Genomic DNA, 16,173 nt, shown 5'->3' with positions numbered 1-16,173 from the left:
CAAACACAAATAAACACAAATCACAAACACAAACACAAACACAAATCACAAACACATCACAAACACAAATAAACACAAACACAAATCACAAACACAAATCACAAACACAAATAAACACAAATACAAATCACAAACACAAACACAAATAAACACAAACAAATCACAAACACAAATCACAAACACAAATAAACACAAATCACAAACACAAATAAACACAAACAAATCACAAACACAAACCACAAACACAAATAAACACAAATCACAAACACAAATCACAAACACAAATCACAAACACAAACCACAAACAAACACAATCACAAACACAAATAAACACAAACACAAATCACAAACACAAACACAAATCACAAACACAAACCACAAACAAACACAATCACAAACACAAATAAACACAAATCACAAACACAAACACAATCACAAACACAAATAAACACAAATCACAAACACAAATCACAAACAAACACAATCACAAACACAAATAAACACAAATCACAAACACAATCATAATCACAAACACAATCACAAACACAAATCATAAACACAAATAATAAACACAAACACAAATCATAAACACAAATCATAAACAATCACAAACACAAATCATAAACAATCACAAACACAATCACAAACAAGTAAAGAAAAACATCAGCTGTCAGTGAGCTCGTACTTTTCTTTTTTCAATTGTGCATTTATTTATTCCTTCTTTCAGCAAATATAGAAGTAACATCCATCATCATCATTATATGCAGATAAAACATCAATAATCTGTCCATCAGAGTTGTCCCACTTAGGATCTGCCTCAGTGCCGTGCAGTTCAATAAAACGTCTGAGAAGAAGTTTTTTTATGCTTACACCCTGAACACACACTCCTCCCACCACTCACAGTATTATTAAACAAAACAAATGCATAATAATAAAAAAATTAAAAACATAATAATAAACCAAAGGCATAAAATATTCATGACTTGAATGTCAAATAGTTGATAGGATTTAAAAACGGTTCCCACATTCTTTCATATGTGTCCAGTTGTCCATTTATTTTACAGATGAGTCATTCAAATGAAGCAGTTTCTGACAAAGCGGTGAACCACTCTGAGAATGTGGGACCATTCTGTTCTTTCCAATGTCTCAAGATGATCCTTTTGGCTGTGGTCAGGGCCGTCTTGAGCCAAAGTACCTTTTCCATCAACCATCAAGATTGGGACAAGTCAGGAACATATGAAGCATATCCCCAGGGGCGGAGTGACATCTCCAACAAGTATTGGATAGACTGATCTTTGCCCTATGTAGCTTCACAGGTGTCCCATATAGTCTGTTAAGGATTTTAAATTGTATAAGTTTAGAACGTGCCTCCCTCATCGGCTTCAACATTTCTTTAACCAGGGTGTTCCATTGATCTCCATTAAAATTTACCTCCAGATCTTTTTCCCAAACATCCTTCAGTCCTTTATTAGCATCACTAGTATCTCCATTTAAATATTTGTACATATTGCTAACTAGATGGAGTAGACTATGCAATTTTTGGAATTTAGATTGTACCAGTGATTTAGAAGGAATAATAGAGAAAGATGTCGTTAGTTGTATGTCATATGTAGCTTTTACCAGCACAGCTAGTGTAGGCGAGCTTTTTGAACTTTTTTATGTCGTCTTCCAACTTTGAAACTTTAATTTGGTCTTGTTTTTTAAGCAGAGATGATTGTTGTATTAATATGCCCCTGACATAGGCTTTGAATGCGTCCCACACTGAGCTCTGTTTTTCTGTTCTGTTATTTGCTTCCAAAAAATTGTTGTATGTCATTTTTGAGCTTTGAAAAAAAAGTTCATTGTGGAGGATACTAGTATTCATTCATCCCATAGATCTATCTTTTGGGGCTCCCCATTGAAAAGCAAGATCAGTTGGAGCATGATCAGTTAATGCAATTGTGCCAATATTAAAATTTACTACTTTTCCTACCAATGAATGAGAAATCAAAAAGTAATCTATGCGGGTGAAACATTGTGCTTACTATGAAAAAAAGGTATAATCTCAGGTGGAGGGATTTAACAGTCGCCATACATCATGAAGGCCTCCATCTTTACACAAAGCCTTTATAGATGCCTGTATTTTATTAGCTTCAGGAACAGATTTTCCAGATCTATCCAAAAAGACATCTAGGACTTGATTAAAGTCCTCACCTAGAATAACAAGGAAATCACCAAACTCCAAAATAATGTTCTTTAGATGAAGAAAAAATCAGGGTCCCCAATATTTGGAGCATATATATGACCAAAAATTACATTGTGCCCTCCTCTATTTACCAGCAGAATTTGTCTTTATATTCTTGTTAAATCTGTATTTTAATTTTTTTAAAATAAGATCGATGCAATTCTGGTAGTATGTATTATGAAAGGCTGTAACATACCACCTGTCTTTTATTTTGCCAATGTCTGCCTCTAGCATGTGTATTTCTTGTAACATAGTTACATCAGAGCCCCTTTGTTTTAAATAATTGAGCAATTTCCGCCTCTTGACAATTTGACTGCCAACGTAATATAAATTCTGAATCTCTATCAAGAAATACAGTAGCTCCAGAAAGAAAACTGTTACAACAGCAACATTTAACTGTAAGGAAATAAGTAGCTTAAATGTTCCTCCAGTAGTTTGTGTGACACACACAATAAAATAATAGAACACTTATATTATTAGTGACAACACACTCGTATCCACTCTCTTAGGCATAATAGCAGCATTTGTGATGATTTACTGTATACCTTGTAAAGTTTATTTAGTCATCCTTATTTGGCGTTTCATAGTCATTTATGATCCTCTTCGCAGCAGCGGGATCCTCAAATCACTGACGCCCACCACATTTTCCACAGTTTTCTTTGTCTTTGAGACTAAATAAAAATAAGTGTGTTTTCAGGCTAACAGAACTGTTTGTTTAGATTTTACGAGCTGTTTGAGAGACGATCTGCCACTAATAGAGAGGAGACAGACCATGTGACCTTCTTCAGCCTTTAGGATTGGCTGTGACTCAGAGATCATCTGAAGGAGAGATCCATTTTATACATGAGAATTTTAGTTCAGGAAGTGGTTGAATGAAGTCTCTGACATTTGGTTGCTCATCTATTAGTACGAGAAGCACAGTTTGACATGCTGGTGCATCCATGGACCCCAGAGGGATACATAACAGTGGACAGGAGAAACTCTAAGCAAACAAGACTCAGTGAGGTGACCATCTGCTTCAGCCAAACTACCAATAACCAGTGGTGGGCACAGTTCCGCTAATGATCGAAGCTAACAACTTAGCAGATTAGCTTTTCAGATAACTTTGAAAACCACCAGCAGACCAATTAGCTTCCGATAAATTGAGCTCTGATAACTTTTAGACCACTAACATATTTTTGCAGGAACAGTGAAAAAGCTTAACAGTTAAAAACATTTGTAAAGTCTGAAATCATCAGATTTTAGTGCCTGCCTGTTAAATGTTTTGTAGCAGACAGACAGCTATGTGAGTAAGAGCGCAATCCTCTGCCAGCAGAGAAGAACTGGCTACCAGAAAGGAAGGAAGAGGGAGAAAAAAAAAATCTTTTTTTTTTTTCATACCATACAGGCTTGCAGTCATATCACACAAGTCATGCACAAGCAGACAGTTTTGATTTATGGTTAAAATTTTAAACAAACTAATTCTGGACAAGTTATTGAAATTGGGGCATGTGTGTCTGTACTCTGTAAATGCTAAAACCTTCAAAATTAGTGCATTACTTTAAAACTAATAAACATATAGTTGATATTTTCACTTTGTAAAATGACAGAGGTGACATTAATTTCAATAACTTGTCCAAACTTAGTTTGTTTAAAATGTAACCATAAGTCAAAACTGTCTGCCTGTGCGTGACTCATGTGATAGCCTGCAAGTCTGTATGGTGTGAAAATGTTTTTTTTTTTCCTCTTTACCTCTTTTTGCTTCTCTTCTCTCTCCGGTCACCAGGTCTCTTTTGCTGAGAGAAGGCTGATCTGAGACAGATGTGCTGGCTTGTTGTTGTGTCAGTAGCTGCCAGTGTACTGGAGGCAGTAGTAAAAGTTATCAGTTTAAGGTCCTGTCACACTGTGTCGATTTAGCCAGCGTATGCCAACCGTATTAAAAAACGCTGGCATAAGTCCAATAAGTTAAAGGTAAATTGATGCACGTTGAAACACACTGAAGCTAGCTTAAAAAATTTTGGCCATGCTGAAAATTTTCAACGAGTGCCAGCGTGTGACTCATATGTCCCCCACATGCTAGACATAAATTGTAGGTCAGTTATGTGATTGTTGGCACACGTTTCCTGCCATTTACTCATAGGTCTAAATCCATCCATTAATGCTGGCCACTGATTGGCTGAAAGCTGCGTCCTCATGCAGACAGACTGTTTCATTCACACACGGAGTAAATCTGACCTGTTCATTTCAGTCCAATTCACCATCACAGACGGACATGAATCTACATAAAGCTCCTGAATTTTGAAAATGACGTCTGAAAATACTTTAATTTGTGGCTGAAATGCAGCGTTTTAAAGTAAGTCCCTCTGTGGCTTTTCCTGCTGCAGATGCATTTCTCATGTCAGTGCTGGGCTCTGAACACACAGAAGCGCTGTGATGATTTAAACTTTTAAAACACTGTTGCTGTCGGTGTGATCATCAGATGACCTGATCGAGCAGGGTGATCACACCTGACTAATGCGCTGTTTAAACATTAAAGCACTGTCACTGTCTGTGATCATCACACAGCACTTCATTCAGATCACACCTGATCGCGTTCAACTGGTGCTTTAAAAGTTTAAATCATCACAGCGTATCATCATTCAGGTCTGTGATGACCTGATCAGCGGATGATCAGGTCTGATCAGCGGATGATCAGGTCTGATCAGCGGATGATCAGCGGATGATCAGCGGATGATCAGCGGATGATCAGCGGATGATCAGGAAGCAGCTGGCGCTTTAAAAGTTTAGAGTCACAGTGCTCCATTCATACGGCAGTGTTTCCCACAGCCAGTCAACTCATCAGCATTCTGTACACAATGAAAATGGTCCACCAAGATATAAAATGAAAATAAAAAATAAAATAATGTTAAATTACTCTGTTTCTGACACACACCACACCATGTAGTACCAACCAGAACCACTGGGTGGAAATGGGGCTGTCAAAGTTTTTTTTAAACGGCTGTCATACACAGGCTCAATTGTCCAGGTGTGACAGGACCTTTAGCTTTTAGCCGTAACTTCTGCTGAATTTTTTTTTAGGGGTTTATCCATTTAGCTTTATAAAAGTTAGCTTTTCAGTTAGCGGATTAACGGTTATTGAAGCTAACTTTTTGGTTAGCTGTGCCCACCACTGCCAATAACGTAAAAACATATACAACAGAACATAAAGACTTTTCAGACATGCAGAGATGGAAAAGTTTCAGCTAAAATAGAGTCCAATAGTCACAACAACTGAAGACTCAAAGATCATCCAAAGAGCCCTTACCAAAAAGTAGTACATGCAAGTATGTTTCAAGTATACTTCCAGTTTACTTTTTATATACTTATCAGTACTATTTGTTGGTAAGGGAGTGAAGCACAGAGTCTCTGTAAATGGACAGCAGCTGGCGGATCAGTCACTGAAGGAACCCCCGTTTTCAGCCACATGAACCTGGACAGCCCCCATAATGACCTCACACATCACTTTTGAAATCAAACCACTTCTTGGTGCCCTGATTAGTGAAAACGTTTTAATCTCTTTCTCTGTGTAGTATTGGAGATTTCAGCGTGAAGACAGGAACTCGAGTCATCGTCAACCTCTGGTCTCTGCACCATGATGAGAATGAATGGAGAAACCCGGAGATTTTTGACCCTGGTGAGCAGCTGTATGTCTGTCCCAAGGAAGAACTTTAACACTGTGTCTTTTCAGGACCTGATGAAGTGACCAGCTTCATGTTGATCCTGTTAGACCTGAGGGTGCATCACGCTCAGTGAGGGACTCTGGAGTCACTGGGACCTTTTGAAACACGGTGGTTGTACATTAACATCAGGGAGTCCTCTTAAAGCTTGTTGGCGATGTGATCATCTGCGCTTCCTAAAATTCTGAACAGAGGACTGTAATTGTGATACCATCTCTGACTTTTGAGGCCTTTCCCGTTTCCTTTCTTTCAGGTCGCTTTCTGAACAGTGACGGCACTGCTGTGACCATCCCGTCGAGCAGCTACTTGCCATTTGGTGCCGGGGTCAGGGTGTGTCTGGGTGAGGCCTTGGCTAAGATGGAGCTCTTCCTGTTTCTGTCCTGGATTTTGCAGCGCTTCACACTTTCTGTCCCACCTGGAGACCCTCTGCCCAGTCTGGATGGCAAGTTTGGTGTCGTCCTCCAGCCAGCTCAGTACAAGGTGATCGCCACACCCAGAGCCGGGTGGGGGAGGACCCCAGACAGTGACACCTTGGTACACAGGTAGACTTCTTGTCTTGTCTACTTCTTCTTATTCTTGCTCAACCTTTGCCTTGTTTGCACTTTGCCAGTCCTCCAAAAAACAAAAAGCTTTTTCTGTTCCCACTGCCACTAAGCCTGCGATGTTTAGTAGGTACTACAGCACCTCTAGTGGAAGGATTATGAAAGACAGAATTCAACAACCTGGACTCTGTCTTCACTTGGTGTGTAAAACCTGAAACCTGATGCCTGTTTATTGTTCCAGATTTATTTGACCCACATGTGCTGATGTCATCAACAATGGGTGTGGCTTCAAACACCTCCATTTGCTTTACAAAAAAAAAAAAAAAATCCCAGAATCCTTACATGTCCTTGTTCCATGAGACATATTCGAGCTCGCCTGACAGCATGTGACTGAAGGGGTGGAGTCTAAAAATATCAGCTGTCAAGTTCCACAAATTCTCCTTCCTGTTCCATCAGTGAATTGATGGCTGATCTCACACGGTTTCCATCTTCAGAGAAGATTAAAAAAATTGTTTAATATTCTGTTTCATTTATCTCATGTCATGAGGGTGAAAATGTCAGTCATATTTCTTTTATATGACTCATTGAACACATGAGCAACATTGACATGAGATAAAAACAACAATGTCCTGAAACAAACTTCTTATTTTTCCTTGCCGGACCTTTATGATGGACATAGAACCAAATAAACAGCTACCACAAGAAGATCACAAAAACAAACTGTTTGAGAGAGAATGCAGTTTATTTGGTCATTGTAAAAACAGACTAAACAAATAAAAACAAACACTTCAGAAATTCTCAAACAGCCTAAATAAACAAAAACAAACAAACAACTTATAACATCTCAAACAGCCTAAACAAAAAAACAACCTAGAACATCTCATACAGTGGAAAAATCTAACAAGCCTAAACAAGAAGGATCCTCGAAGGCAGGGGTAGGCAACCTGTTCCAGAAAGAGCCATGAGGGTGCAGGTTTTCTTTGCAGCCACTGACTCCACCAGGTGATTTCACTGATTCCATCTGCTCAAAGTGATATTAATCAGTAAAATCACCTGGTGGAGTCAGTGGCTGCAAAGAAAACCTGCACCCTCATGGCTCTTTCTGGAACAGGTTGCCTACCCCTGCTCTAAGGTAATAGCAGTTTTTGGTACGAATGTACCGGGCAGCCCCTTGGGGCGGCATTCATAGGAGGGCAGCAGCCGTGTCACCGTGGGCATGAGCACTTAAAAAATAAGTATCTGCACCGTAAAGTGGTTTTCTTGTCACTGCGTGTAGAATTAGCAAATTGGCGCCCCCTACAGCTGCACATGCACTCTTGCTTGCTAAGAAGGACAGTACACAGAAGCAGTGTGAGAAAGGGGAGGGGCGCACGGGAAACAGTTCACCTCTGGTTTCTCTAGGGGGCGTGGTTAGTGGACTAAAGTCAGTTACACCTCGACTTTGTTCCAAATAACGCACATCTCATTCATATTATAAATACAGGGCTAAAACTCCTGCACGCTTTTCTGAATTGTGTGAAATGGCTAATAAAAATAGGTGATACAAAATGATTATGTGGTCACACAGGTGAAGTGGTTAGTCTGGACTTCTGGCCGTGAGCAGAGAGAACATAGAAAGGCCCGACGTTCTAAATGGCTGAGCACCGGCCACCATTTTGAATGTGTGTAACTGGGTGTTGCTATAGACGCACAGTGTTAGTCTTTGTGTCACTCTAGAGTTGTATTAGAGACAAATGTTTCTGTTAATGTGCCTTTTTCATGACCATGGATCATAACTATCATACCAGCAACATCAGAAAAACATCAAGATCTAAAGGAACTGAGTGTTCGGTTATCAATTGCACCAAGTACACTAAAAACAAACAAGGAAGTGGCATTCTACTCCTTAATCCAAAGTGTATCGTTAAGACATTTGATCCACCGACATCAATAACCTTTTTGCTTAACGATTCCCTTATCGGTCCTTCGGAGTGGCCATTGTTTTGGGGGGTGTTGGCCAGGAAAATTATCATTTCTCTGCATTGATTACAGACCCTGCAGCAGGTCTGTAATCAACTTTTCTGCAGTGCGGCTTTGCTTTGAACCTTGAACCAATCAAAGCAGTGGTTTGAGCTAATGCTTCATTGATTCATTGTTTTATTTCACTTTATCTTAATTTTCCCCCAATAAAACCCTAAAGAGCATAAGTCTGTGAGTATTATTTACCTTTTTTATGTTACACCAACTTGTTATGGTCATCTGAAACAGTTGATAGATGTATTTTATAACTTAAAAATGGGACCGATGCTAATGCGTTAGCATGTCTATGGCATTTTCAATGTTAAAGTTAGCATTAAGCTGTTGCAGCTGTCAGCACGTTTGTGTGCATTTGTTTTCTATATAATAATTAATGGATCGTTTTTTGTCGTAAAAGAGTCAAATGTATTACAAATTGTAATATTTTCAAATTTATTTTTGTTTATATATTAATGATAATAATAGCATCAACAACAATAATAATAACTAATAATGCTACAATACAGTTTTAGAGAAAGAGACAAAAAGAACCTGATTAAAAACACAACAGAAAATATAAAACTAAATATAAAATATAAAACTAAAAATATAAAAGATCAGGCTGCCTCGGATATAATATACTTACAGTGCCTTATTTTCCACCCTATACACTCCACAATCATAACAGCTGCTTAAATAAACATTTATAATAGTAGTTCCTTGTGTTCTAACGTCAAATAGTGCATTACAGTAGCTTGTAGTACACTCGAGATGTTTTGTTTCCAAAATGTCACTCCATTGCAGAGGCCAAGCTGCCCCAGTTACACATAATCAAAATGGCGTCCAGATGACATCATTTTGTGGGAGTCGGCCCTCTCTATGTTCTCTCTGTTGTGGGGGGGGGGGGGCAGAAAACAGTCAAAGCCATCAGGTGCCCGATTTAGGACAAAAGAAAAGAAGAAGAAAACAAGCAAAGAACAAAGGTCTGCAACTGTGTTCTCGTTTACGGTGTGTGAAGTACTCATGCTAACTGGTGGTGTAACACGCTTGTTAGCCTTCTTGCTATGATGCTCGTTGCTTATGCAACAATAATTCAGTCGTTAACTCAACAAACATCTTTTCACCATAAAATTGTAGTCAAAACTGTGAGGGATATTGTCAGGCTTTTTAAAATAATTATTTTACACACTGCTAAATGGCATAAACTGGACTTTGTCAGAGGGATGCACTAATAACATTAATAATAATTGTATTTATGAGACATTGTGAGGTAAATTGGCTGAAGCTGAGTTACAGATGAATAAAATTATTATTTAACTAGCGCAAACATAAATTTCTGTTATTTTGGAGGATATTGTAGGAGAGAAATCTCAAATATTAAAGTAGCAGTGTGTAAAATGAACACACACTTCAATAGAAGAATGACTCACGCAACAAAACTGTTCCAAGTTAAGTTATTATTTATATCCATCATTTGGGTTAGTGTTGGGGCCTGGACTTAGCCAACAGAATTTTCATATCTGTAGTTTCAAAGACCATCATTTGTCGTTTGCCACAACTCTGTTTTGTGATAAAGTGCAATTTAATCAGACAGAACTAAAACTGTTCCCAGCGTAGAATCGCACACAGTAATCAAGGAGCTAATGGGCAGCGCCGTCTCGTTTGAACCCCTGCCTGATATCGTGGGATTTGACCACTTCAGGGGACATCCTCACTTTTCTTTGTATTTTCACTTATTTTGCATGTAATTTGCCCAAAAACACAGACAGTGCCGTGTTTGTGATGGGGACAGATGAGTGCTGTCTCTCCCTGGATGGAGGATTACTGCGTCATATTTTACCCCTTTACCCCGCCCTCAAACCAGAATACTCTGCACAATTGTTCCTCCCTGAACGATAGATTAATAAAGCGTCTAGTGACAGATATTTAGTGTGTCAGGGCGTGTTTATTCAAATTTACACTTCACGGATGCTTTGTTTTATTGTATATTGTAGCCTGTGGTCTTTTGATGTCAGTTCCAATTTCGGGGGCACTTCTAAAATATCAAAAATAATAATAAAAAAATGGCTGTTTGTGCAAAAGTTTTGGGGGGGCGGCAGCGCTTGGAGGGGCTCTTGCCCAGGGAGTAATTCAGAAGAAGAAAGATTTTACTTGTCATTTTACTTTTTTTATATCAAGTAGGTTGCAATTTTGTTTTTTCCAATTAATGGATCTGTTTTGCTTCATTAATTTTTAAACCAGTTTGTTGACTTGCCTGGTTGTTCATTAAAGCATAAAAACACTTGTCATAAAATCTTTCTCTCCTGTTTCCTGTGTGATTAAAGTGTGTGTGATGAATCTACTTTGTGTATGAATTTATTTTAGAATAATAATTACAGGATCGATTTATATTGTTCACTGGCTCAGCAGTTGACACATATTCCACCTGTACCAGAGTTCTGCTACTGCAGGAGACTTCCAGAATTGCACCAGTGTTGGTCCAGAAGTTGAAGTGTTGTTAAAACAGCCAAGATTTCACATGAGTTTCAAAAAAATTAAACAGTAGTCCTTATCCTAATGTAATCCATATAAAATAATCTGCATGGTTACTTGGCAACCAAGACGTCATGAGAGCCATGATATTCCAGCAGCGGACGCATATCTGACTTTTCTTCATTAAAGTGCATTTACACCAGAATCCTGATGGTGAAATGTCACCATTTGTTCCTAAGTTTCAGCTGCAGTTGCGACCTGTTGACACACGGTGGAGCCATTTAGGACAGAATATGAAATAATGTCACACTGAGGCCTTTTACATGTCATCAGGTTTTGTGCTCGCTGGGACATTTTTGACATTGGAGCAAAAAACTAAAAAAAACTATAATGACAAATTAGATTAAGAAAAAAATAAAATTGTGCAAAACTGCTGAATGTCAAATATTTATGAATAAACCATTAATTTTACTCACACACACATCGTTGGCCTAAAATAATTATTTGGGGGCTTCTGAAACATTTGCACCGTACAATGTGTGATTATTATTATTAATATAATTGTTGCCTTTATCACATTTTTCACTGTTTGTGTTAAATGTATTCATAATGTAACTGATATATTTTGTAACATCTGATCACTCAGTAAGTCCAAGTAAATTTTTCCATATTTCATACTTGCAGTTTAATGACTAAAATGTTTTGAAACATTAAATTGTGGCTTCACAATACTGTGATAATTTATCAGTTGCATTGTGTTGAAGTGACGATCAGGTAAGCGGTATGTCACCCAAACTGAACAAGAGAGGAATGAGCACCATGAAGAGGCACTGAGGGCAAAGGAATATACTACATTCATACCAAATTTGGAGGCAAAATTTCAAAAACTGCAACCAGGAAAGTTGTTTTGGTAATTTGTGTTTGACCTTCCTGTGACCTTGACCCGTTTGTGTGATGAAAGGTCTCTCCATAGGACTGCTGTATGTGAACTTTTAAGTCTGTAATGTAAACTGTGCTCCAGAGCGAGCGAAAGGTGAAAAACGCAAAAAAAAAACAACAAAAAAAAAAACATACTGACAGAGCTCACAAAACTTTGGACAAAATAACATCTAAATAACTTAGCTGGTGTGTTGGGAAGAAATCAACCAAATCTGCTGGTTAATTGTCAAATTCCACTTAGTTTTCATGAACCTCAACTTGATCCATTTCTATGAATAAAAGCAGCAGACTGACAAAACACAGATCTCTGCAGGCATAAACACAAAATAATCCAAAGTGGCAACATGAAACACAAATTAACTCAGACATCACAAAGAAAGACACTTCTGGTGAAACAAAGTCATTTACCAGTCAGATATGATCAAATTTGTAATTGCAAATTCACTTCTGGTCATAAATTCAGAAACATTTAAAGACCTGTTTCCAGTGCACGTTGGCCTCCGCCAGGGCTGCCCTTTGTCACCGGTTCTGTTCATTATCTTTATGGACAGAATTTATAGACGCAGCCAGGGTGTAGAGGGGGTCTGGTTTGGGAACCACAGAATCTCGTCTCTGCTGTTTGCGGACAATGTGGTTCTGTTGGCTTCGTCAAATCAGGACCTTCAGCGTGCACTGGGGCGGTGTGCAGCCAAGTGTGAAGCGTCTGGGATGAAAATCAGCACCTCCAAATCCGAGGCCATGGTTCTCGACTGGAAAAAGGTGCTTTGCCCTCTTCAGGTCGGTCGAGTGTCCTTGCCTCAAGTGGAGGAGTTTAAGTATCTCGGGTCTTGTTCACGAGTGAGGGACAGATGGAGCGTGAGATCGACAGACGGATCGGTGCAGCGTCTGCAGTGATGCGGTCGCTGTATTTGAGTGTCGTGGTGAAGAGAGAGCTGAGTAGGGGGGCAAAGCTCTCGATTTACCGATCGATCTACGTTCCGATCCTCACCTATGGTCATGAGATTTGTATCATGACTGAAAGAACAAGCTCGCGAGTACAAGCGGCCGAGATGAGTTTCCTCCACAGAGTGGCTGGGCGCTCCCTTAGAGATAGGGTGAGGAGCTCGGTCACTCGGGAGGAGCTCGGAGTCGAGCCGCTGCTCCTCCACGTCGAAAGGAGCAAGCTGAGGTGGCTCGGGCACCTTTTCCGGATGGCCCCTGGATGCCTCGCTGGAGAGGTGTTCCGGGCACGTCCCATTGGGAGGAGGCCCTGGGGAAGACCCAGGACACGCTGGAGGTACTATGTCTCTCGGCTGGCTTGGGAACACCTTGGGGTTCCCCCAGAGGAGCTGGGGGAGGTGTGTGTGGATCGAGAAGTATGTGCAGCTTTGCTTGAGCTGCTGCCCCCTTTATCACATCAGGAGACATTAAGAATAAACACTGTGATGGACAGCAGTAAATTATGACATGGCAGCAAGTCAAAATCCAAAAATCAACCTTTATTTAAAAAAACAAAACAAATCCAGTGTCAAACTGTTCATGTTCCTTAACGATGACCCTTGAGACACATTCAGTGACTTGGAAATGTTCTTTAGTCCATCAGTGGCGGTCAGCACTGCTGCCTCACAGACACTCTGAGCCCCGCCCCCACACGTGGAGCTGGAATAAACAACTATGACATAAGAAAAAAGCTGATGTCATGAATTTACACAGAATGTAAGACACACACACACACATACACAGAGCGGTGCTGCGTTCACACGTGATGTAAAAGAACCAGTAGGTGTTTGGTTCTTGTCACTTCTTCCTGTTGTGCTGGCGCCGGGCCTGCAGTCTCTGCCGGGCTCCAGCGGGCTTTGATCCAGACCCAATGGAGAAGGACGGGGCGGCAGGCGATCCTGAGGACAAAACACACACAGGCTCAGTGACCACAGCAAGTCGTTTCTATGGCAACACTCTTATGATTTAAGAAAGCGCAGGCACACAGGAAATGATCACGCAGTTCCAGGAACTAAAGCACAGGAACTGCCTGGAGGTTTGAATGTTAAAGAAGGTAGAAGGCACTGAGAAGAAGGTGAAAAGTCTGTTCTCACCAGCAACCGCCACCAACCCCGGCTTTCTAATGCAGCCTCATCCTGGACAAACACGTCCACCGAAATTTTGTGGAATTGACGATTTTTCCAAACAGCAAAATCACTATGACAAGGCAACATATCAGCCCCTCAGATTTATTTATTTATTTGTTTTTGGTGGGCGGTCTGTGAGTACATACTTTTAAACAAGCGCAATCAGAGATTTCTGACGTCTGCCAATCCGGATACAGATCACCTCCGAAATTCAGAGGAGTCTTTCATTCCCTCACATCTATCTGTGCAGTAGTTCTGACGTAATGCTGCTAAAAGTCAGACAAATAAACAGCGATGAGTTTATTATGTCCTTGGCGAGCGTAATAACACAATACTAAAATACCCTTGGCGGTATGAACATTTTGTTCTTTATAATTTGCAGTTGTTTAATACATTTTTAAGATCCTATTGTCTTACATACAATTTGTACATGTTCAATAAAACCCCTCAATCAATCAATCCAAAACAATATTTCTGTTTTAACGGCGTCTGCAGGAGGCTTTGTGTGTGTGTGTGTATACATGATCTTATGACAAGCGCGGAAGTTGTGCAAATCAAGGAATATCTGTAGAACAGCCTCTGTGCATTTGCTGGTATTAATGAGACAAATTTAACTCCACAGGATGTTAGCTTTGAGTTAGCATGCACGCTAATATTTACAGTTGTGCTCCAGAGGTGATATTACAGCTTTTACATAATATATGACAAAGAGGTTATATTAACACACAAATGAAACACAGCTTTGCAGCTAGCTAAACCAGCCTGTGACATCATCACGCTAACGTCGGCAAATGGCTTTTAAATCACTTCAGAGGAGGTATTTGGTTCCAAAAGCAATGTTTTCAGTTTATGAAGTGTTTATTTCTTGTTTATTTTCTCTGAGAAACATATAAACGTATATAAACACAAAAATTAAGTGATTTTAGAGAAACCAGCCACTGACGACACGGGGCAGCTCTACTCTGATTGGCTGTCACCCCCCCCACTCCAAAAAAACAAACAAAAAACCCTGAACAGATTGAAACAGAATGTGATTTTTTAACCCCCTAGTCATCCTTGAACATGTCCAACGTCTGTGTCTCAAGAATGTTCCCTGTGAATATGAAGACTGTGGCAGTAAGAGGACTGGATTGATGCTGAGCACAAACAGACAAACGGACAGACGGACACAAAGCCTTTGCAATCCCCGAATCAGTGTTTCAGCGTCAGACCCGACAAACTGAATCAGTGTTTCAGCGTCAGATCCGACGAGCTGGATCAGTGTTTCAGCGCCAGACCCGACAAACTGAATCAGTGTTTCAGCGTCAGACCCGACGAGCTGGATCAGTGTTTCAGCGTCAGACCCGACGAGCTGGATCTGTGTTTCAGCGTCAGATCCGACGAGCTGAATCGGTGTTTCAGCGTCAGACCCTACGAGCTGAATCGGTGTTTCAGCATCAGACCCTACGAGCTGAATCAGTGTTTCAGCATCAGACCCTACGAGCTGACCTGGCTGTGAATTGTGTCAAATTAAATGAATGAAAATTCCTGTTTCAAGGACGTGTGAGTGAAAGCAAACATCAGGTCAGCGGTAGAAGGAAGGAAGCCTGCTGGGTCCAAAACCTACCAAAAGCCACTGTACTGAAGCCGGAACCAGGACTGACGGCACTTCCAAAGGGACCAGCGGGAGAACTCATCGTCCCTGTAAAGAAACAGTGTCCAAATAAATAAGCAGCTTGGACTTGGGTCCATAAGTATTGGGACAGCCTGTGTTCACTACCACAGTGAAGTCAGGAAGAAAGAATCCAAACATAAAACCTCATATTCACCAGCTTCAGCTCATAAAGAGCCACAACTGTGTTTCTGTCACTAAAACTGCAACAACGCACAAACGTCCCAAATCAAAGCGCTGATAACAGAAAAAAGTAGAAAACCAGCAATAACATAGTGAGCAGTAAACTGAAGCGTTGCATGGGTCACATGGGGTCGGTGTTCCGGGGTCGTGCTCACAGTGGGCCTCATGTATCAACATGCGTACGGCAATATTGAACGTATATGGGGTGTACGCCAAAATGGCTGCACCACTTGGCATTTATCAATGTGGTCGTTGGCGTACGCTGCGCTGAAAATATACACCAGGTCGAGAGGTGGTGTAAATTATACGCCAAAATGAACCAGCGCTGGAATCCACATAAAAATGAAGATGATCAACATGATAAACA

General features: G+C 40.3%; 2 protein-coding genes across 2 annotated transcripts in view; one reads left to right on the top strand and one right to left on the bottom strand.

The window, feature by feature from the left end:
• LOC117523223 (steroid 17-alpha-hydroxylase/17,20 lyase) overlaps positions 1-6,469 on the top strand; it is a 57,833-nt gene extending 51,364 nt beyond the window's left edge. The window contains exons 7-8 of the mRNA XM_034184676.1: positions 5,773-5,876; positions 6,173-6,469. Of these exons, the coding sequence (XP_034040567.1) occupies positions 5,773-5,876; positions 6,173-6,465 (397 nt within the window). The 3' untranslated portion in view covers positions 6,466-6,469. The remainder of the gene's footprint in view (positions 1-5,772; positions 5,877-6,172) is intronic.
• Positions 6,470-13,324: 6,855 nt separating this feature from the next.
• pom121 (POM121 transmembrane nucleoporin) overlaps positions 13,325-16,173 on the bottom strand; it is a gene marked incomplete at its 5' end in the record, with an annotated part of 95,869 nt that continues 93,020 nt past the window's right edge. Inside the window, 2 exons of the mRNA XM_034184424.1 lie at positions 13,325-13,744; positions 15,579-15,727. Of these exons, the coding sequence (XP_034040315.1) occupies positions 13,644-13,744; positions 15,579-15,727 (250 nt within the window). The remainder of the gene's footprint in view (positions 13,745-15,578; positions 15,728-16,173) is intronic.

The sequence above is a fragment of the Thalassophryne amazonica genome, chromosome 13 (genome assembly GCF_902500255.1).
Source record: "Thalassophryne amazonica chromosome 13, fThaAma1.1, whole genome shotgun sequence".
Taxonomy (NCBI): domain Eukaryota; kingdom Metazoa; phylum Chordata; class Actinopteri; order Batrachoidiformes; family Batrachoididae; genus Thalassophryne; species Thalassophryne amazonica.
This window is presented reverse-complemented; position numbering and strand designations above follow the sequence as displayed.